Raw genomic sequence first — 24,196 nt, forward strand, 5'->3', positions numbered from 1 at the left:
GTGATGAAAAAAGTTCAAAATACTCGAATTCCTAAATCTTTCAAAAATTACATTTTTTTCCAAGGGAAACCCTATACCCTTTTTCCTCAAAGAAGCACCGCATCATGTGAGGCAGACAAACTGGGAACTGAGTGACTGCAGTGATGCTGGGCTGCAGAGAGGATGACAAGGTATCTTCTGTAATCTGACTGGTTGCTGCTCCTGCCCTGTCTCTAAGGAAAAAAGAGGAAAGCCCAATATAGACTAATTACACAGAAATACATTTTAAAAAGGAGTTTTTGCAGGGTACATAGAATGAACTCTCCCATGTGAATAAGTGTGAAAGCTTGGCATGCATCTGCCCATATGCACTAGACATGAGTGAATGAATGCATTATAAAATAATTTAATAAAGTTCTAGATCATTCTTTAGATTAACTCAAGCCACTTAAATATGGAGAAATAAATTCAAATCTTGCTACAGGTCACACATGAAAGCAGGCTTGAATACTTATTCCAGGCCTGAGGAAACATGCATTGAGGTCATATCATTTGTACAATTCTGTACAAAGGTCACTTTCTGCTGCTGGAAGTTCCAAGTATCAAGAACCAGTGGAGTAGTAAAGGAGTATGCAAACTAGGCTTCCCAGGAAAACTTATAGTACTTTTTAAACTCTACTTCCAAAGATTGCTTCATATTCCCTTTTTATCAGTTGAATTTAGGTAATTCATATGCACTTACAGCTGTAATAAAACACCATTCTGAACTCATTTACCTAAGAATGGAGTATATTGTTTTTAATCAAAGAAAAATAAACAGAAACTGCTCCTTAGCTTTCAGAACTGTACATCTAGTCCTGTCAGATCAAGATGTACATCTTCCTTCTATGAAGAAGCTATGGCAACAAAGTAGATCCTTCTTGAAAAAAATCTGCCTTTTCTATGTACATTTGTAAATGTCAATCTTTGCAATAATAAAGAACTTCTACACTGCTTTTGACACAGGAATGCACTACGAAATCTATTTCATACCCACATAAAATATAATCGTATTGACCTATTTAGAAAATAGCAACTTTTTTTTTTTTTACTAATCAAAAAAACAAATAAACTGCTCATTTAATAAGCTGTATTCATAGTTGTTGTATGAATAGTCTTGCCAAGACATGCTTTTGGTAATGCCAGATTTGGCTAGTCTAAAGGAAGAGTTTCAGGAATAAGAGCTGTGTTGCATGCTTTGAAGCTGCTTGCTATATATCTTGTACTGAAATACATGAAAGGGAGATTTACTTTCTTTGTAGGACACTCCTTCACCTCTGTGTATAACATCACTTCTTTGTTATTGGATTAGATGTTAGTACTGGAAGCTACTTTTGGCAGCTATTTTAAACACATTTGTTTTCCAGTCAACACCAGATTGTCTTTGTTAGGCTTCAATTAGAAATTTATTTTCAAAAATTGTAATGCTCAGCATAATGCCCTAACTGAAAGGACACTGTATCTGGCATTTGAACTCTCTGAAAAATAGCTTTGTAAATAAAGATTCCACATTTTGACTTTCAAACACATACAATTGTGTTTGAATGTGGTTTTCACTTTGCATTAGCAAATGGCTTATAGTAAGCTTGGATAATTTCTTTTTTTTCTAGTGGTGTGGTTGAAATGTTATTTTTAGTTCTAAATAACACTGGATACAAAATCTTTGACATGGAAAAAAAAGTTAGTCTTAAATTAATAAGTATGATACTATATACAGTACATGTGTGATATGAACAGTGAACATGACAAACCACATCAGCAGCTCACCTGTATTCACCAAACGTTCCATCATCTTCCTTCATAGGCTGTATTTCTGGATCAGCATGTGCATCCTCCTTTTCCTTCACTAAAATATTTGAAATAATAATTTTTATCATGAAACTGCAAGATGAGAAAATGTAAGACCTTAATTTCTCAAACTGATCACACTCGGCAGGAATGTCTTTTGAATAAAAACTATTTTTAAATGGGGCCTTAGGCTATTACTTTGTTGGTTTTTTTTTTTAAGAAACTAATCTGTTAATAACTAACCTGTTTAATTATAGGATTTTATTTTCATACAAGTGTGACTGTATGCCATTTTGTACTAGCAGAACTTTCTTTTATTTCTAGCACTAAAGAGAGAAAATTGTTAAAAGTCCTACTAAAATAACTTATTTACTTAGATTATTAATAGAGTTTTTGCTTAATCAAATTTGAATGTTTTAGTTCTACTTAAAAATGCTCTCTATTTCTTTTTGATGTTCTTATCATACTGATTGATAAAACTGAATCAGATTCACTTTTCTTCACTGTCAGTTTGCACATTTTCTGCTTTAATTTCATGTAGTAAGCCTCCAGAGAATTTGAGATTTTTTTTTCGTTATTAATAATTCTCAAAATACTAGGCATGGCTTTTTTCTTCTTTTCTACAACATGATCAAACCCAACGCAAAGTCACATGCACTGGAAGCTAAATTTTACACAACTGAATTTCTTGCACATTGTGGTTTTAGCTTTAATCCTTGTTCACTGGTAGGAATAAATCTAGGCATATAACTTGTCCCTATAACATAATAAATGTAGCACATTGACAGAGAAACCCACTAGTACCTGAGGAGTCAGATATTTACAGATGATATATATTCCTGTAAGTTAAGATTGTTGACAGGTTAAAACCATATACTGACTCTATGAATTCTATTTATGGTTCTTCCCTTTGCCTTTTCATTTCTGTTTTTCTGGCATCTATTCAAATCTTTCCCTTGTCTAGCAGATACAGTTATATAATCCAATACACAATCTCTTGTCTTTTACTCTGGTAATTTCCACACTTTATTTGTGCATCACTGATTGATGTGCCATTATTTAAGAGGATATTGATCACTCTTGACCATATTTACTAACTCCATAATTGCAATAACACATAATGCTTTGAGACATATCAGGCTGCTATAATTTCATACTGAAGTAATGGATTACTTCCTACAAATCACAGGCAATCTCAAGATGACATGCAATAATGATGATGAAAAAGAGTTCATAAGTTAAATATTCATAGATTTCATAACTTGGTGCTTTCCATTTGTCACTACCTGTGGAACAGTACATTTGCAATGACCCAAGAAATACGAAGTCACTGCTACAAACACTAGTACACACTGATTCTGGAAATCTTAAAAACAGTCCAGGTCCACCTTTACATATGTGTGTGTATATGCATAGGTATCTGTGCATGAAAAATTGCAAAGCAGCAAAAAGGACAAGGATCCACAAAGTAATGACAACCTTAGCATCCAACTGCTCTCCACACTTTAATTCAAAAACTCTGTTTTACCCTCCTTTAGATGGTGGTTCACTCCATGTCCTCCCTACTCTTTTCAGCTTCATCACTTCACTCGTTTCAGTCACCTGAATCACTTTTGCTATATCCTCTGGTATCTCATTTTCTCTTGAAAAAAATCCAAATACCTAAGATGATGTCTTCAGCCTGTCATATAACTCTGTGTAACACCAGGTGTTCCTTAATCATCTGTTTTCTTCATAGGCTTAGGCAGTGGGAACAGAAACTTCTGTTACCTAATTTTTGCTGTCAAATCTTTGTTCTCTCTGTAAAACATTCTCACAGACTGGGTAGAATAGGATTCTTGTACTTAATAACGTGATTTTCTCATACAAATAATCTGCTATTCTATTCCAGCAGATTTCCCTATGAAGAGCTGAAGTTCTTAGTGTTCCCTGACACTAAGTTTTTAGAAGTGCACTGATCAAAATAAGCAGAAGAAAATAAACCAAAGTGTGGATTTTTCTTTCAAGCTTTTCTAAATGCATTCATATTTTTCATGCCCAAATGTACAGTATGAACTTTAAGCAGTTTGAGTTGACTTTAAATAAGCATTCTAGAGTCTAGATATTTATTCCCAAACCTTAGGAGAAAATAATTTTTCTCTTTAAATCAAGATTTTACATGAAACTTAGCAACTGTACTTTCTATTGCAGCTAGCACAGGAGAATGAAAAATCAGATTATCCTTGGATGCTCACTTGAAGTTCATTCATAGTCACTCATACCTCAACAGCTGCTGTGAGATCCAGCAGTACTGTGCAAGGTACAGAGGTTCTCACTATCCTTTTCAAGAGACCTTTGGTCTATGGAGCTACTCCATAGAAAGAAATATAACACTAGGGAAAGATATATATGATACCTATATATCCACATACATACATACATACATACACATACATGCCTTTTGTAGAGTACACCAGGAGGGATGAGTGTTTTGATAGGAAGACAGACACTGTCTAGTTCCAATCTTTAATGAAAAATTATAAAACATACTTGGCCATTCCTAGACATACTATAAAAAAACATTTATTTTACACGTCCTCTTGGAAAGAAAAAGATATAGAAAAAAACCCCAGCCTAACTGAAGGATGGTAACTTTAAACTCAACTGAAAAACTGCAGAGGCTGAAGATGACACAGATTCTGGGAAGGAACTCAAGGTATTGGAAACAATCTAACATATGAAGAGATTTGTCCTATGGCATGCATTCCTCATACTTTAACGTAACCAGTAGCTATGATTTGGACTTTCTGACAAAATAAATTCTAACTCAGCTCATGTTAGTGGATTAAGCTCATCTGCACTGGACTTCAGAAAGTGGAATGTGCAGTAGTGGTGATACTCTAAACAAAGCCCAAACCTCTCTAGAGAGGTCATGCACTGAAAGGACCCTCTGGGAATGAAGAAGGTCCTTCTCCTATGCTGAAATAGACGTAGGTTTCCTACCACCAGGCAGATGGCTCCTGCCAAGCCCACCAAATGATAAGACTTGTTTGCCATATACACAGTGCAAATGTAAACCAGCAGCAACGTAAATTCCGGTAAGCCTGAGATCTGTCTTAGTGGGTTACCAAGAGATGAATTTTACTATCCTGGTTAAATAGCTTACCTGGATACTTGCCACCCTTATTCCTCCTTATGAAGCAAACAATCAGTAAAATCAAGATCAGAAGAGCAACAGCACACATAAGACCAATGAACCATCCTTGAGTAGCGATGTCTACCTGCCGGCTTGCCATTGCTAGAGATAAAAGAAGAAGAAAAATTATGTTCTGCTGCATTTAAATGCTATGCTAATTCAGATAAATAATAGACAATATAATGTTCAATTAATAATAACATTCACTGTGAAAAATAGATAGCATTAAAAAAAACCAGTGATTCTGTATTGTGTATTTCCATTATTCAGAATGTTTCCAAGTACCTATGCACAGAAGTTAGTTATCAGTATATAAAAAGTCTGCTAACATTTAAGCTTAGCAACTACTTTGCAAAATCTACACACATCCTCTATATTGCTTTCCACAAACCTCAAAACTATTAGCAACCATTTTGAATTAATTAAACTCCTGAAATGAAGTTGCCAATTGTTGTTCACACAAATATGTCAATTGCATTCTCAAGATGAATAAAAAGCTAATACTGATAAGCTAATGCATTTCCATCATTCTGAAATGGGGAAATAGATGGATCATTCAAGGGCCCTAACATTAAATTTCAATTATAAATCAACAATGAAGCATCCTTTAAAACTTTATTAAGCATCAGGTTTTCTTTCTTTCTTTCCTCAAACCCATCCTACAATCAATTTATCATGATTGCCATGATTTAGCATTCGTGAGGTGGGAAGTCTTTCCTTGGCACTATTTCTCTCAAAATGTTGACTCTAGCTGGAAGATGATGTAAATAATAAGCTAACTACAAAGAAAACACTACAGGCACTAATAAGAACAGGAATTAACTATGTGGTCTAGGGTCTGGATCCACTGGTCTCCAACACAGTAGGAGGATTGTTGTGGTGAAGCTTATTTTCTGCTCTACTGCTGTAAACACACTACAGGCAGCTTGATTTAGGATTAGCTGCTGGGAGAAAGTGGGAAGAGTGAGAGGAGTTAGGGATACATGCTCCAAACAAAAAAATATGAAGTGGAGGAAGATGAACATCCATCCAAACCTATCTTATCCATTCCTAAGCTTCTTCTCCAGACCTAAAACCCAAGAGTATGAAACTCTGTCAAGAGCTGCTCAACTGACAGAGTTCAAGCCAATGTCTCAGAGTCATTTTCTAGTTAAGGAGTGTGAGACAGGTATCTTGGAAAAGCAGCCATCAATGGTCCCACATTCCTGAGGGATTCTATGGAAACACAAAGTTCTTCTGATGTACAGTATCTCCAGTCCATTCCATCTTCCAGAGAAGACCAGTATGTATTCCACTTTAGAAGTACTGTGCTAAAATTACCTTTTTCTTTAAATGCTTATTTCTGGTCTCACTGGGCAAAGCTATGACTTGATTTTCATTTAAATAATCCAGTGAGGTAATGTGCCTGGTTATTGTGAAGATACAATCAGAAGATTTCTCAGTCCTTGTTTATGTTTTCTGATATTTCAGAAAGTAACTTTTATATTTTTGCATCAAAGTATCTACATGTCATATATAGTTTATATACCTAAATATTTCTATGCTTTATGCCACACATAAATATACATAAATACATATATATAAAAATATTTAAAAGTGGCAATTAAAAAAAATCCCCAAAGGAATCTTCCTCTGAACTACAAATAAAAATAAAAGAAAACTTTGTTTTCATATTAAGGTTAAAATTATTTTGAGTTTTGTGCATCTGCATTCATAATAGGACATTAGATGTTATATAATAGATACTGTAACAAAATGCAAAAGCACAATTCACATTCAAATGTAGTAAAAAATAGAATCAAGCCAAAAACTCATGCATAAAAATATGCAAGATAGTTGGGAAGATGAAAGCTTACTTATGCAGCTTCCTGTATTAATTTACTGCATTTCCAGTAGGAAAGGGTTTCTAGACCTCAGTGCATCTTTAAAAATGTCACATTTCCTGCCTACGCTAAGCAATTTAATTGCTTCATGCAGAAAAACCTTGTGTCTTGGTGAACCACCAATGCAGGAGTCAATGCAGAACACTGTACCAGGAATGCCCAAAAGGATAAACCTGCACACTGTGAAGATGCTCCATAGGAATGCTTGTCAAAGAAAAAAATGTGGGGAAAGCCTAGTATTAGAAATACCAAAAAGTCTGAAATACCAAAGTTTCATTCCTAATAAGGACGTATTCCAGGGTTGGCCTCTTTGTCCACTCCATCTTTTTTAAGTGTTTAAAAGTTTGACCTAGGCTGAAGACAGTGTGACACAAGATTTTTCTGTAAGAAATTAGGCTATGTTTATAATTTCATGCTGAACATTGAAACTTTCCATTATGAAAAAGCATAAAGGAGTATCTAAAGTCCCTTCTTCCTTAACTGCACAAGAGCATGAGTCAACATGACTGGGTTGATACAGGAATCCTTATCTGCTGGCTCAGTACTTTTTATGCAGGAAGATGATTTTGGGCAGGTTTCCATGCAGCTTGTTTTGAATTTTATTACACTTGTTTTGAATTTTATTACAGTCTTGGTCCTTGTTTACTGCTCCTTTAGGCTTCAGATGTGTATTTGCATAGCATTTCACAGGTAGGCTTTTGTACCACTAGCTGTACCTGGCTCTGTACTCAGCCTGTACATATTTGCCTGGCACTGTTAATCAGCACTATGTTTTCAAACCTTCCTGCAACATGATAAACTGTGAACAGAAATTGAATAAATCAAAGCAAAAAAAAAGATGATTTTAGAAAGAGCTCACTTTTAAACTAGCATACCCATTATCTTTGTTGTTGCCTGATAATTATAACATAATGTTCAAGTGTATTTTCATATTTAAATTACTTTCTTATACCATAACATTCTAGAGTTGGTGGGGCTATTGCTGTATAACTACGCACTGGCTAAAATGCTTAGAATGAGCAGAAGTGGCTGGCAAAGACAAAAATAATAACAGTTGACCACAAACATGATGATGGCATGGCATGTGATGGCAACACAATATTCACTATAACATCAAAGAACCTTCCATCAGAACCTTTTTCCTGAGTGTAATTGGCAGGCATTGTTGACTTGCTTACAAAGAAATAGGACTGCAGTATGAACATAAGAATCTTTAACAGCCTTACTGATTCCCAGGATACATGTGTGACATCAAAATCCATATAAAACTTGTATATGCCAGGAAAAGAGAGATTTACAAGTAAGACTGTCTTAACACTGGTATTAATAGATTACATGAGACATCAGATTGAATCTGCATTTTCTGATTATGCAAATATTTTGGCTCTATAAAAAGCATCATTATTAAATACAGCCCTGTAATTATACTAATTGGAAATATTAGAAATAGGTCATCTTCAGTGCACAGCACGCAGATGGAGTGTGGGCAGGGCATATCTTGCCCCTAGTACAAACATCAGTCAAGTAGAGTGATTTGAAAGGATGGAAACATTCATAATTCAAACACAAATAAACTGGCATCATTTAGGCGTTTATAAAACACTTTAACATTGCTCTATGAAAGGAACATGCAAAGATTCTAGCTGCAACATCTCTTGCTAGAAGCAGTTCAACGTTTCAGCGTTGGTCTACCACGACTCTGGCTAGGAGACAGAAATGGACTGCGGTTCAGTGTGCCTCACCTGGACCTGTCTCAAACACATCCTCTGAACTCCTAAAACCAGACAGGCCCTCAGCACCAACCCGGACTTTATATGCTGTTCCTGGTGTTAAACCCTTTAAGACAAAGAAGCTTCGAGAACCATTTACAATTTCTTTTTTCCAATCTTCTTTGCCTATAAAAATTTTAGGAAAACAACAAATCGGTATTTTAATTTTATCTGTATTACTGAAAGTTTCTAGACAAAATACTACTGACAGTTACTTGACTAAACTATGGATCATCTGAGAAAAATAGCTGTTCTCTCAAAAATAATTATATAAAATTATGAGTAATAAATTGCATGCAACATATTGAAGAATTCATTGTACAGTAATTATGAAACTATTTTAAACATTTGTTCCATTGTACTAAAGAAATGCAAATTAAATTTATTTTTAAAATGCTTATTGAACTTGTAATTATGAGATACATTAAAATAGATTTTAGTCCTTTTATTAAATGACACAGTTTCAGTCAATATTTATTTTGGTCAAGAAGTTCTATTTCAAAATCTGAATCTCTCTTGTATCTTTTTTCTAGGACAGTCTCATCTATTTCTTTGGCCAATATCCAGAAAAAATGCATTTCTCTTCCAATTTTCAGATTAGTCACCTTTAGTCATAACATTAGAAGGATGGGGTATTTGAAAAGAAGTATCTTGCTTTTATTAGCTAACTTTGTTCTAATTATTACCAGTATTATCAAAGTTTTAAACCTGGTTTTAGGCAATAAGAGCACATAAATTGATTCATACCTTATTTTAAGGTTTAGTTTAAAAAAGGATATCTTATTTAATCTTTTTTCTTTCCTGAATTGGGCATAATTTAGGAAAATCCTTGTATCCTATTTTAATGCAAGTAATCATATTTTTACACATGTAATCCCTTCATGATAAAAAACTTCATGCAAACTACGTTTTTAGATGTTCACGTTCAAAAGAATTTATAAAATAATACAAAGGAACAAAGGTTCATACTTATCTATTCATCAAAAACCTGCTAAGCATTGATGTTTATTAAAATGAAAATTATTTGATCTTCCTGATCAAATTTTAAAATAATTAAAGACATTTAAGAGCTGTCATTAACACTGGGTCAATTTAAGACCCCATTTACTACAAAAATCTTCTAAAATACATCTCAAAAGTTTAGCAGAATTTAATGAAATGACTTCTTACTGCCTGCTACACCATATTCAACATAAAAGTTCGCATGATCTGGTCCCTCATACTCCCAACTGATATTGGCATAGGTCTCAGCAGCAGCTGTTGTAACATTTCTGATCCTTGGATAAAGTGGTTGAACTAAATACACAATAGAAAAACAAAGCAGAATATGCAGTTGTGACTTCATACATTTAAAAAAGGTATTAAAAGTTACTAAGTTAATTTAGACCATATAGAGGGAAAGTACAGCACATTTTTCATTGGTTCCATTACTGGAAATTAGTGACTAAAGTACAGTATTTTGAAATTTAATCCCAGGTTGTTGCTACACTGAGAAATTATAAAGTAAAATCTATGTACTTTACTGAGCATGCTCTGTACCACAAAAAACTGCCAAATACTTAAAAAGTACCTAATTGCCAAAATTCTGAAAAACATTATTTCTATTCATCTGGAAGTAAAATGCAGACAGCTGGAAAGAGATGAGAACATTGTCAGGGTAATGGGAAATGGTAGGACAGAAGGGAGGCATGATGGTGGTAACTCCTCCCTTTATGGCATGTGGCAGCCAATGGACTGCAAATGCCCCAAGTGCAAGCCCTTATAGGATTTTGGCTCTATTGCATGGATAGCGATAAAAAAGGAAGACAATACCCTTATAGAATGTTGGACGGACAGTATGCATGACTGGGGAAGTTGCAAAAAGGATTTCTGAATATCCTTCACCATCAGAGACAGTAGGAAAGAAAAAATAAAGAGTAAAAACATTTTGCATCAAAAAGTAGCAATTAAGTAATACAGTAAAACCTTACCTGTTAAATAAATACAACATGCACATTCTAAGATCATGCAGGTTTCAAATAGTTTTACTTGTCAAAATGTGAAACAGCTAAGTGATAGACATGTATTTGAAAACAGACTGAAGTATGTATGTACTGGCAGTTTTGCTTTCACAGGACATTCCTGAAATCAGCTTTTTTTAATATTATGCATTCATGGCTCCCTTGGACACTGGAAATCCAGACATCAGATATGGGAAAGCCAATATGAAAGTACTCTGGAGTGAAGGACACGAAGGACCGGAATGCAAGGAGCTGCCTGTTGTAAGGCACTGTGTCTCACTGCTGCCATTCCAGCCAGACAACAGGGCTTCTCACAGACGTGCAGAATGCCCACATCTGAGAAGAGAAGAGCTTCTCTCTTCAGCATTCTGAAAGTAGCCACTTCTCTGCTCACACCTTCCTTCTTTGCCACTTCTCTGCTCATACCTTCGCTCTTTGTAACGAGCTAGTAATGCTTGTTACAAATGAATGTATAGCTCAGTGTCTCTGCTTGCCTAAGACCAATGAAAAAATAGATTTTAATAGTTCCAATGCTGTAATAGGGCAGATACAAAGAGGATGCTCCTCAGAGGTATGAAACTAGTTTTAACTCAAAATGCTTCACTTTGCCACTGACTTTTCTATTCTGCTAAAAATAACTTTTCTATTAGAAACATTAAAAATGCTTCCCAAAGGACCATGACACATCAGAGGTAAAAATCGAGTCTCAGTAAAGACAAATGACAGAATTCCAATGGCTTCATCTACACAAGAAAATAAAAGGAGCAAAAGCCTGTTATCAAGGCAAAAGAGGCTACACAGAATTTATCTATCCACTTAAATTACTTTCTTCTTCTAACAGGCTGGCTTTGTCCATATGGCCAGCTGGAAAAAGTTCAAAGTTACATGCACAGAGAAAATGGCTTACTTGGGCCTCTAGAGCAGATGAAATAATATGAGTACCATTTCTAGAAAACTATAGATTATGAGTATTTTTTAAAATACCTGAATTAGGCAAATTCCATCGCTTCTTCTGATAGTGTATTCTGATTTTTACAATGTTTTACAAAATAAATTTTTTTATCCTCATATTTTCATTAGATATTTCTTCTTAACTCTGTTCCAGTAGTACTCATTCAACAATTCAATTTGTACTGCTCCCCCATTTGATGTTTCTATAGCAAAGTTGTGCTTATATATAATTTCTTTCACCAACCAAAATAAGGAATATATTATTTAAATAACAAAGAATAGATTAATTTCTTGTTAAAACCACCTGACCAAAATAATTGAGAAAGCACTAGATTTAAAAAAAAGACAAAAAAGCTCAAGCCATCTAAGTCACAACAACCACCCTAAGAAATACCAAAGCCAGAGCTGTCTATGGGAAATCTAGCATGTAACAATATACACTATGGTAATGCAAGGGGATTAGACTCTGTTTCTGTGTGCCACTTGCAGAGGTAGCAAGAGGAAAGAACAGCAGTCTCTAAATTTAGGAGGGTGCAGAGTCTGAGATTGCAGACAGGATGTATAGCTTCCTTCCAGATTTAGACATAGGAACAGGTGTTTACTTCAATAACAATCTCAGCATTTGTGCTGTGCCAAGAAAACAAGTGCCAAGGTTTGTATTTGAAATATGACTTTGTTTTGTTTCATTAAATTGTATTTCCTCAAAGCCATATTCTCCTGGATTTTGGTCTTCCATGGAAGATGCCTAATTAGCAGCCCAACCATACGACTGATATTTGTCCCAATACTAAAGACAGAAAAAACTGTTAGCAATAATCTGTTTTGTACTCCTGCAAACAGATGCCACAGCATTACCCCTAACTTCTCCCTTCTCATGCCTGAGCACTTGGGGATGAAGGAAACTGTCTCATCTTCTGTGAAAGACTCCAGATGATGGAGAGTTTCCAAATTACTAAGCAAATTCAATAATCGCTTGATCTTATCTGGTGGGGTATTTTTCCATCTCCAATTTCCAGTTTCTGCTCTCATTAAAGAGTTGCCTGCTAGATTAAAGTATCTGGTAAAAGTCTTTCTGTTCATAGGATTGATCATATGTTCATATGATCAAACAACCAAGTTTGCTCTGAAAGTTACCGTAATTTCCTAGCCATCTTACTTCTAAATTCTCTCAAGTGACTAATTATGCTTATATTTATCAAATGTACTCATATCTGATGCTTACCAATAGCTGTATGTACAGATTTACCCACATGTAGTATTTGGCCAGATTTAAGTTCTGTGGGTTTTAACTATTGAATAAGGTGCACCAGGAAATTTGTTCAGTAGCGTACTTCTTGGCAAAGTTAGAATTTTTGCAATCCTCATCTTTTGCACTATTGCTTGATCTCATTTGCCAGCAGGCCTGCCAAGCTTTACTTAAGTCTGTTAAATGTGCCATATCTACACACAGAAGAACATAAAAGAAGGCTGATGGATCCTGAGGTGATGAAAGCCTGGAGGTGAATTGGTTATGACATTTAAAGCTTGTAGTCAATCCACCCAGACTCTTTGTCTTCTCAGTCACCACACCTCTAATTATAATTAACCTCTCAGTTCTTCAATATGTTTCCCAGCACTGTTCACAAATGGCAAATGTGTAATTGTCAGCTGGCAGAAGCTCCCAGCATGTGCAAGTGCCAGTTGGGAAAAAGGGGGGGAGAGGGGCGGGCAGGAAACTTTGTCCTGGAGAGCAGAGCACTGTGCTCTCTCATCTGTGACCATGCCCCACACTGTGCAGCAGTGCTGGCAAAAGCATCACTCTAAAAAACACGAGAATGGAACTGTTAGTAAGCTACAGGTTTTATACAGACCCACTCTTATTCATCTACCTTAATTAAGCTTTTTCATTCCTGCCTCGATAGCATGCAAAATTCAGCTGGCATTTCCATGTATGGTTTCATTCCTGTAGTATCATATAAAAGCATTTGCCAATTGTTGAGAAAGAGGCTCGAAGATAAATTTTCTTCCATTTTCAAATTAATTCCAGTGCTTATTTACTGGAGTCCTTTGGTACAATTTTATTTAATTTTTCAGCCTTTCAGGAACACAGTTCCTAAAAAGAATAGTTATAGCCAGGCTGCAGAATCAATAGAATTTAAGAAGACAGGACATAAGATTGGAAGGTATTTTAACAATGAAATAGTCCTCTTTCTCAAGATTTAATCCAGAAGAACAATAAATCAAATAATCCCCAAAGCAACTAAACTTTAGGAATTCTCATGGAATTCACCTGATATTCAGGAAAAAAATGTTGGGTGAGTGCCAAGAACAAATTTGAAGTCTAGTGTCAAATGGGAAAAAAAAAAAGCCCACAAAACAATATATCATAGACAATTAAGTTAAAATGCATATGTTAAGAAAAAAGGTAATTTAAAGAAAAAAACCCACACCCACACAAGAAAAAAATGAAGGACAAAGGTAATAGATTCTGCCAGAGCCTGTCAGACACAGAAAAGTGGTTTATTTTCCTTTGCCTTTTTAACATTCGTAGTATGAAATTCAAGCTTTAGTATAACAGTGGGAGAGAATTCCATTTCTGGCAGTGAGAAATGGCCATCAGTCACTTCTGGGATTATTTAGATCAATTCCAAGAGCATTTGTGTAGGGTAAGAAATACAGAACCCAAAGAAGAAATGCAAAAAATTATGTCACTGAAGAGCATTTGGCATGACATCTACAAAGCAAAAGGCACTTTCAGGAATTTCTGCACAATGATAACAATAATTTTCTCTAGTCTAGCATGCAAAGTATCAGCATTGTTCCCAGTGAAGTTAAAAGAGGACAAAAGAGTGGTTCTGCATAGCAGGCTGTACTGAAAGAATCACACAAATACATAATGGAGAAGACCACAGGGGGAGAGTGGCTGAAGGAACAATACAAAAATACTACACTTAACGTGACTGTAAAAGCAGCTTGAAATTGTTAGCAAAAGACATGGATACATTATGTGAAATTATTCAAGAGAGAGAGAAAACAGATGGTGGGCAGAGAAAATGATTTAAAGAACTGCATTTTGTACAGAACAAAGAAAACTGAGATGATCTTCTACAAAGAGATCAGAGATACAAACTCAGTTAAGACTGATTTCCAGCCTACAGTGAGGAGTTACATGCTGGTGATTCAGCCAAAAACCCCGAAAGAATAGCTTCAAACCCAGAGGACAGACTACTCATTTATCCCCCTTGTAACAAAAGGGAGTACTATTTGTCACTAGTACTTGAGCTATGAAGTTCACATGAAGAAGACAGACCAGACTGAGTACCAGTGACAGGAGGCACTAGCTACAATTAAAGGTTGCTATGATCTCACAAACTTATTTTAATTCCATTTCAAGACTATCAGTTACCAGTGTCGGCATGCATGCAGATTACAAGACCTTGCTTTCAAACGCTGACTAAATCAGAAAGAAACTAAAAAGTTAAATGAGAAGGCTTGTGAAATGAGGCTGACATGCCATGCCATGACTCCCTGTACTTCAGCTTACAAAAAACATGCATCCCTATCCCTATCTTTATTTTAACCAGCAACTTTCATTTCTACCACTGGTCAAATTAGAATTCTCTTCCTTCTTCTATAGGGCAGTTATTTCTCATGGAAATAACAGAATGGAAAAGAACAGAAAAGACTTGACTCCTGTGATCACCTGAGTCACCTTGCAGGTGCTACTATAATTATTTTATATGTAATTGGGTTATTCCCCCATTTTTCTCACACCTCTGTTACCTCATGCCTGTGGTTAGATGCCAGTATATAAATGGCAATACCAGGGCATGCTTAGTATCTAACATTAGGTATAATAAATTCTGTTTTACATATGAAGTTTTCAGACACATTTAGAATATAGTTTGCTAAGAAAAATTCTTCTTTTTTTGGTAGTACCATTAATTTGATCGATTTTAAGCAATTCACAGCACCACAGTATTAGAAAGGAAAAATGACAGTGCAAGTCAAATAGGATTATCAGCTATAATATAATAGCTTTTTCATTTAGTAAATACATCTAATGATTTACTCATGTAGGCTTGTGACACTAAAAATATTGAATCTATTAAGATCCTTAGATTTACCACAGCAATATATCCCTCTGCACTTTAATTTATAGTTTTACTGTGAGAAATGAAATATGCCCCAAGTGGCAGAGCTCACTAAGGTTTAATTTATTTGACTTCCTCCAGGACCATGTGTCTAATGTATATGACTGGCCAAGGTGCAGCTCTTCACAGGCAGCTCTCCAGTAGAAAACACCAAATGCAGAAATTTCAGTTCAGCATTTTAGGCCAACTGAATCTGGGACCTACTGTCTACGTAAATTCCAGGATCAGTGTGCTCAAAGCAAAAGAAAAAAGGATAATTACATTTTCCTGGTAAGTTCTGCCCTTCAAAATTAAAAACCTGATATGTTTTGGTAAAGCACAAAATGGTTGTGGTCTAAATTTGTTCTGGCTTTGGGTCCAAATTAATAAGAACTGTATGGACATATAGACCCTCCTGCAATTAATAGAAAAAGGGAAGTTCTCTGCTGGGTACAGCTACTTTTTGAGTGGGCTGAGAACTTCTATCTTCCAAATCCACCCACTCATGAGACCAACTAATGTGGTGCTTGATCTTGACAATACGATCCTCCTTTTCCTTACTCGTGGTCCCTGATCAGTGGCAAAGCAGTTATCATGGCATTGTAGTAACCACTGAGAACATTCATCTCAGACCTGCAGCAACTCAGATGTCCTAACAGATGTCATGGCTTTAGTTCTGTGCTGTTTGCAGGTCCAAAGTCTTCTTTGTAATTGCAAGAGGAATATGTGAAAACTTTGAAACCATTAACAACATGGAACCAAACAAAGACATCTGCTTAGTTTTCAGAGAATCTGAGAAGACAGCTCTGAAATGTGAGCTGCTCCAGCTAATCTTACAAACAAGATGCTTTCTGATAGCCACATACAGCTATAATTAGACCTCAGTTTCACACAGAGAATCCATTTTTCCTTGCATGAGTTTTTAGAGTCAGCTACAAATGATGACAACTTAATCTACATTTCTGCTGTGCATCCCCAGGACTAAAGTCAGGTTGATTGTTCCAATCTGTGCTGACTTGTCAGCTACGACTAGACTAAAATAGTGAAAAAGACTTCTCATCAAAACAATTCCACAACTTCACACACTTGCCAGAAACACATCTGATATCAGAATACACTTATATCTATACATATATATATATATATATATATATATATATATATATATATATATATACCCAAATGCAGGCATACATATATTTATATGTTGTCTGGTTTATACCAGTCTGAGTGAATGAATTTCTTTCTTATGGCTATCATTCACAACACCTGATAATCAAGTGAAAAGAAACTATATGTAAAATAATTTATGTCTGCCTCTTCCAAGTTTATTAAAAATGTTGGGTACTTCATGTACAGACTTTGACTTGTGATGTTTATGGTCTGAGAATCTGAAGCACAAGTGCTCATTAGTGTTAATGACACCTGTCATTCAATGACACCTCTGTATAGAGAGACATTCCTGAGTTTGAGCTACCTCAGGACAACCTTTGCTTCTGACAATGAAGGTGTCAAAATTCATTAAGACTGTGTGCAAAACTGCATCATTAAGAACTAAATATTACCAAAATCAACGAATAAGAATTATACTAGCTTGTACTCACTGCAATATCCTCAAGTACTCACTCACAAGATCTGTGAACCTAAAACAGTGGGAAGACATTTGCCTGTATATTCAATCTGATCCTCAAACTGAGAAGTAGACAGAGGGTATTCTCAGTCATCTGTCCCCTATGCACAGTTGGCTTGCAAATGAAGTAAATGTGTTCAAGTGGGTAGCAGTAATCCACAGTGAGAACAAGACTGCAGATAGTTTTTTAAAACAAAAAAATGCACATGGCACGAGCAGTAAATGAATCTCCTTTGCAAAAGTGCTGTTTTTTCTACTCCAGCTAATCAGTGCTAATGCACCTGGATCCTGAATATTTATGACAGTGGCATACATCTGTTAAATGTTCAGAAATAATTAGACTTCGCTAAAGCAAAGCTAATGAATTCCCCTGGAACTCTGTGGCAAAATAAACAGATGAAAGGTATTAATAAGCATTCTGGATTCCTTAAAAAACACCCCAACAAACCCAAACAAAAACCCTCCACAACTGTTTTCTTCCAGCCCTGATTATACTTTGTAAAAAAATGTGTAGTCCAAGATTTTCTGTCCTTACCACTGCAATTTCCCCATTTGCAACACTGCAAAATCCACACATTAATAAATCATGCAGTTTCATTTTACCTTTGCCTGCACCTACAGCAGGAGGGAGAATACCAGCTTTAATGGAGGAAAACAAGAATAGGAACACTACATAATTAGATACAACACCAAAGGAAACACACATATATAATTTCACTATAAAAAGCATGCAGACTAGATAAAATGTAATAATTAAAATAAATTAGAAACAATCCGTTTATGCTGAACCCTGACAGATTACTACAAGACAAAACGATTGTACATGCATTTACAAAATTTTATTGGTCATGCTTGTTAAGGTGCAAGATTAAAATAAATGCAGTTCATATGCAAACTTAATACCCTGACAGAGCAATTGCATTGAATAGCAACTCATCTATGGTAATTCCAATAAACCATCATTTTACTGAGCATGAAATTAGGTGAAAACATGGTACCAAAATAAAGTTATTAATATTAATAGACTAATTATTTTGATCATATCAGATCAAAATGATAAAAAAAAGTTCTAAATTCTTGCTGGTTTTATATTATTCATATTTTATTCAGCATCCATATTTAATTAAAAAACAACTTTAACAAAGATCTAGAATGGCTACAAATATTGAAATCAATGGTGACAATATTTATGAATATAGTTGGTGGTTTTTACAGTTACTTTGGGCCATAGATGACAAATTCATTTCACCAGTCTTACAGTTTTTTGCCAGTTCTGTGAAAGCAACTTAGATTTCACAGAAGCTGTTACACACTACAAAAAATAAATAACTTCCTCTAAACACAAACCTGCACTATTGCAGTATTTTTCTCTGTGACCCAAGCTGGTCAATGATGCAAAATAGGTGAACAGACAATAACCACTAAAAATGTAAAGTTACATGAAACTTGAACCACAGAAAGGCCAATGTCTGTCTTAGAGCTTGTGAGTTGATATTAAAAGAAGAGGCTTTATACCTCTTTGGGAGTTCCCACCACAGCAGAAAGCCTTTACATGTATTTTCTTTAAAAATATTTAAAATACTTTACTAGTATATGACACAGTTAAAAAAACTCTAGAAAAGAAAAAAATCACTCGGCCCTATTTCCTTGGTGGAAGGAAGCAATAGTAATATTTAGATACAGATGTTTAATACAATCTGTAGAGGTGTTTAAACTCAAAGGACTTTCCTTTTAGATATATATCTTACCTTCATCCATAATTGTTACTGCTTCCTCAGTTATCTGACTTCCTGCTCCAACTGAAGTTTGTGCATTAAAGTAAAACTTGTACCGGGTGCTGTAATTTAAATTTTTTAATATCAAGCTGCTCTCGTTAGCAGGAATTCTTATCTCTACCAAGGGACCCAATTCATGTGTGTTGTTGACTGTTGTTACAAAAAAAAATAGAAAAACAAAAAAATTAGGAAACTTGCATACACTGTCATTGTATTTTTAAAGGTTTCTGGGTTTTATGTATTTTTTTTTGCTTGTCTCTGCATCTACATTTCAAAAGAAAGTCACCTTTGTGTAAAGGTGCCAAAATCCAACAGGGAAATAGGAAACACCAGCAAGTTTTTTAAGATCAGGTTTCATTCTCACAAATCTCTGAATCCAAGGCAAATGAGTTCGGTTCAAATAATCTGAATTATGCAGCATTGAAGCCCCCCCCGACCACTGAAAAATTCTGAAATTCGAAGCTCAGTATGCTTAGGAAAAGAAAACATTGAAGCTACTTGTGTCTAATGCCAAAGAACAGTGGGACTTGCTAAGTGGAAGAACGTAAATTTCCTTTATCTGTTCCATGCATATGAAACTCTTTCCTTTCCAGTGTCACTGCTGAGAAATTTCTGGGCTAAGTAAGCAGCTGGGATCAAAAAGAAGTAATTTAATAGCTCTGAGATGAGTAAATGGCACATTCATAAATTTTTCTTTGTAAGATTATTTTACCATGAAAATTGGAAAAGCGGACAACAATACAATTTGGCATTCTTTGGTTTACTTCTAATGACATTTTCTCTGCAGTTAGAATATTGAATTTGTAGGTAGTAGTACCTTGCATCTAACTTGGATGCCACTTATCTGCAGGACCTCACCTCCATTTGTCTGTGAATTACAATTTGAAGTAATGAAAGTAATAAAAATGTTAACCTTGTACTGCAGCAAGAAAAGATTTCCAAGTACAGTCATCTATATTATCAAAATATATTAGTCTTTTTCAAAAGTGACATTTACAATGCAATCATATCTTTTGTACATTATAAATTTAACATATTTTTTCTCTTCATAAATGGATTATTATTTGGTAGATGCATTGCCTAAGTTAGAGCTGTATCACAGAATCAAATAATGGTTTGGGTTGGAAAGGACTTGAAAGATCACAAGTCCAACCCCCAAAATATATTAATATTTAACTTACTTGGCTGAAACTTCAGCGTATATGATGTCAAAACACCATTTGGGTGGGTGGGTGAACCCCACTCCAGAGTCAGAGAGTCCAATGTTGGGTTAGTAATCTTCAGAAAGGAAGGTGAACCAGGAACTTTTAAAAAGAACATAGAGTAAATACAAAGTAGATTAACTTAAAACAGGTCATTAATTATTAATTCTTAAGAATATTACTGTATTGAGAGAGATTATTATTTTATGAAGTCCAAGTAAACCCCATTTAAGTTTAATATCTAGGTTTTTCATTTCATACCTCCTTCAGGGGTCTTAAATACTTTGTCTGGGCTTGCTGGTCCTTCTCCTTTACCGTTAACAACTCTAACATTCAGCTTGTAGGAACTATAGGGCTCCAGCCCTGGTAACATTCCAAAAGTCTTGTTTCCCCTGAAAGTCAAGATCTTTTTTTCTACATGTCGTCTACTCCTTCTGGATAGACTCTGCACCTTCCAGTAGTAAACCTAAAGACAAAAAAAAAAAAAAAATTACAGTGAGTGCTTAGCTGTTCTGATTCTCTAAACTCTGAGCTTTTCCATGAGTGTCCATGAATTATAGGTAGAAATAACTGCAATTTTAATAAGATCGGGTTAGACACAGCATAGAGCTTTCCTGCTCCACAAACAGACCTTGCCCAGAAACAGTCTACACAATGGGGTGCAGACCACCACCTGCCAGTTCTGCTCATGCTCAAAACCAGTTTGATACAAGTTCTGCTTGGGAATTACATTGGTCTGTGATCATTCTCCTGCTATCCAGTCTATCTGAGAGGCAGAAGTTACTCATTCTTTCAGTAAGATGCCTACAGGCCAGCCAAAGTAGATTTGGACTTTGGCTCCTTGTTAGATCACATCCCTGACCATGCTATTCCTTGATGCCAGATTACCTATAAAAGGGGAAGAAATCAAAAGATTTTACTTGGCTGGAAAAACACACAAGTTCTGAAATTACTCTAAGGTTACAGTACTGGAATGCTCTCCACCCAGGGATGGGAACACTGTTCCTCCAATTATGTAACAATTTGATCAGATAAGAAAGCTGTTTCTGGTGTCCATTGAGCTGACTGAGTTTCTAAGAAACCACATATGAGCCTCACAGGTGCTTTCCCTGCACTCTCTTTACTACACAGTCTCTCTACCATTATAACTTGAAAGATATTAATAGCTGCACCTCCAAAAGACTTGTGTTACTCCTGAAATTGTCAGCTTCAAATACATAATTGTTTATTTTTCACAGCATCCTTTTCATGCAAATATGATCACAAGCTAAAGATCGCTAAGAAATCTAAGAGAATAAAAAAATCTATTCCTATTCAGGCCAACTGCAAAACATTTCTTAAACTTAGGAAGCCAGGGTTTCTCATAGGAATTCAAAAAAAAAGGGGCTGTTAAGACTTGCAAAACCCACCTAGATAGCTATAAAGCAATGTTGCACTTACATCAGCTTTCAACATATCATTTCACTCCAATCACTTTTAAATGCCACTGTGTTTTACATGATTTGAGCTAATGTTTTTCAATATCACCAGCTGTCATCCTATAGCTCTCATCCTATCAGCCAGTGTAGAAAATCATTTACAAGCTAACAAAAATTGAAGTGTTGGTACTATTGGTACTGAAACTCATAAGCTATAATAAAATAGAGTGAATCACATTTTTTGTAATTTCTTCCTTAGTTTGAAAAGCTTTATAGTACTGCAGTATATTGAGTAATAGCTAGATTAATACAAGAGCAAAATATGAATTTTGTGCTGTAGACTGCTGCTTAGTTACAATCTTCCTGCTTTGTTCAGATATTTGCCTTCAAGACGTGACTCTTTAGACTCTCTCTTAGTTCTCTCTTTATTAAGAAATCTGTCCCCAATGCAACACTGTGTATTGCGTATACTGGCTGCTGACAGAAATAATTTTATTAATTAGGAAAGCCTAAGTATGCTAGTAGGATTTTGCTTCTGTGTTTACAAAGATCTCGTCACGTGCTTTGTAAGCTACATCAATGATGAAGATACTTCATCCATGAAAAGTTTTCAGTTTGTATTGAGAGAAAGCTGAAAGGTTTTTAATAATAGCTACCCACCAGGTCTTATGATTTCTCATGCCTTGTCTAGTCTTTAACCTATTTTAGCTTGATTTAGCTGTATTTGCAAAAATTATTTAAGGTATTCTTGCTGCATCTGCAACTTATTCAAGGATATATCATTGTCACATCTGTCCTAGCCAGAACAGCAAAACTACTCAGTGGTCTGGAGGGCTGTCAATCCTGTGGTTGTAAATTTGTTTTATTTATTATTATCAAGTAACTTATTTGACCTCCAGTTTTGCTTTGCATTGTGTAATTGTGTGGCTCTCCTCCCCACAGAAAAAAAATTATACTGTATGCAGAGAAAGCATTACAAATTAAATGGAAGTAGTCATGACATGACTAACCCCCCCAGATCACATGGAAAGGAAAGTGATCCCATTAGTGATTACAGGACAGAAGATAACCCTCAAAGTCAGAGGAAAAAAGAAATGTCCATCTGAACTTTGGATGATGGCAATTCACTGTAACCATGTTGCTGAACTTAACCTGATGTATAGGCAGAAGTGTGTCTATGCATTCTCGTTTGGTATTTTTATAGATCTTTAATAGAAATATGGTGATTGGGATTAAGAGCTTTAGTGTTGCTGTAACTTGATTAATAACTACCACTAATTTCACTAGATTCCAACTCTTTAATCCTCACATTACAGACATTTTCTTTTCATTGCCCATTTGTGCATGAAATACCAGGTTGATGTAAAGCTGTTATCTAATAGATAAACACTTAAGAGACTAGTAAAGTCCTGTTTCTCAGCTGAGTGTATTGTGTTAGTGTGGCAAAGCAACACACAAACTACAAACATTCACACTATATCATATCATACAGAACTAGTGCAAGTCTCTATGGATAGGGGTATTTTCTGCCAGGAAAGAGATACTCACATACCAGGAACTCACATTCATGTGGTAACCAGCTCTGGAGCACTGAAGTTCAGTTTCAATATTTTTGACTGCTCCATTATATAAGTATGGTGTATATATATTCTCCTCCAAATATTCTTTACTGTTTTAATTTTTCAAATATTTATTTTACCTCCTTTCACTTAAAAAGAAGTAGTTCAAATTAGTCTTAATCTAGTTTGGGCTAAGTAATCTGTTTTTTTAGGACACACTTATGAGAATACTTACAGAGGAGCAAAGAAGAAATTACTTTGATTTTCTTCTATTGTTACATAGAACGTCAGTATATCCTCACTGAAGCAACATTTCCCTATCCTCCAGGGACACAAGTTTCAAATCTTGAAGATCTTCTGTCTCCCCTTCTCTATTAAATTGCAGTCTTTTTTCTCCAGCACAGCCTTTTCAGTTATGACCAAAGGCAGCACACTACCTTACAATAAGCTTCCTTCCATTATATGAGCACTCACTCCACATCTTCTGCCATTTCATGTCCTTAAGTTGAGCTTTTACATGGAGCTTTTTCCTGGCCTCCAAAGAGACACAGAACCCAGCATATGCTAGGAAGTGCCCAGTTACTCTGAATTAAAGACATGATTAATCATATCAAAGCAGAAAATGGTTAACCTTAGCATTAGACCTAGAAGAGACTCCTACCAAAACTAGTTCTTCACATCCTCTAAATTACTTTGGAAAAAGAATCTGTAAAACTGTTGCCATTTTTTTAGCCTGTTTAACATGTGCAAGCTTGATTGCAAGCACATGCCATTTTTCTTCAAGGCCAATGTCACAGGAAGCTAGTGCTACAAGGCTGGAACACTGCTGAACTCTGTACAAATTGTATCCAAGCTGTTGCTCTTGTCAGCAGAACCTGGGAGCTCACTGAAAAGCACAAGTCCTCTTACATGTCAG

The 24,196-nt window shown here is 35.4% G+C and overlaps 1 protein-coding gene across 11 annotated transcripts in view; it reads right to left on the minus strand.

Annotated features, from left to right (window-relative positions):
• Positions 1–24,196, minus strand: part of NRCAM (neuronal cell adhesion molecule) — a 146,199-nt gene that overhangs the window by 10,084 nt on the left and 111,919 nt on the right. For 5 of the 11 annotated variants that reach the window (XM_059847090.1, XM_059847085.1, XM_059847084.1 and 2 more), the window contains 7 exons: positions 20,565–20,769; positions 20,283–20,405; positions 19,075–19,251; positions 9,804–9,929; positions 8,607–8,759; positions 4,952–5,083; positions 1,786–1,864 (listed from right to left, as the gene is read on the minus strand). In XM_059847090.1, coding sequence (XP_059703073.1) covers positions 1,786–1,864; positions 4,952–5,083; positions 8,607–8,759; positions 9,804–9,929; positions 19,075–19,251; positions 20,283–20,405; positions 20,565–20,769 — 995 coding nt within the window. Of the gene's footprint in view, positions 1–2; positions 213–1,785; positions 1,865–4,951; positions 5,084–8,606; positions 8,760–9,803; positions 9,930–19,074; positions 19,252–20,282; positions 20,406–20,564; positions 20,770–24,196 lie in introns of those variants that run through there. The other 6 variants (XM_059847093.1, XM_059847087.1, XM_059847094.1 and 3 more) reach the window with 4 other exon arrangements.

This window comes from Haemorhous mexicanus, chromosome 5, assembly GCF_027477595.1.
Source record: "Haemorhous mexicanus isolate bHaeMex1 chromosome 5, bHaeMex1.pri, whole genome shotgun sequence".
Taxonomy (NCBI): domain Eukaryota; kingdom Metazoa; phylum Chordata; class Aves; order Passeriformes; family Fringillidae; genus Haemorhous; species Haemorhous mexicanus.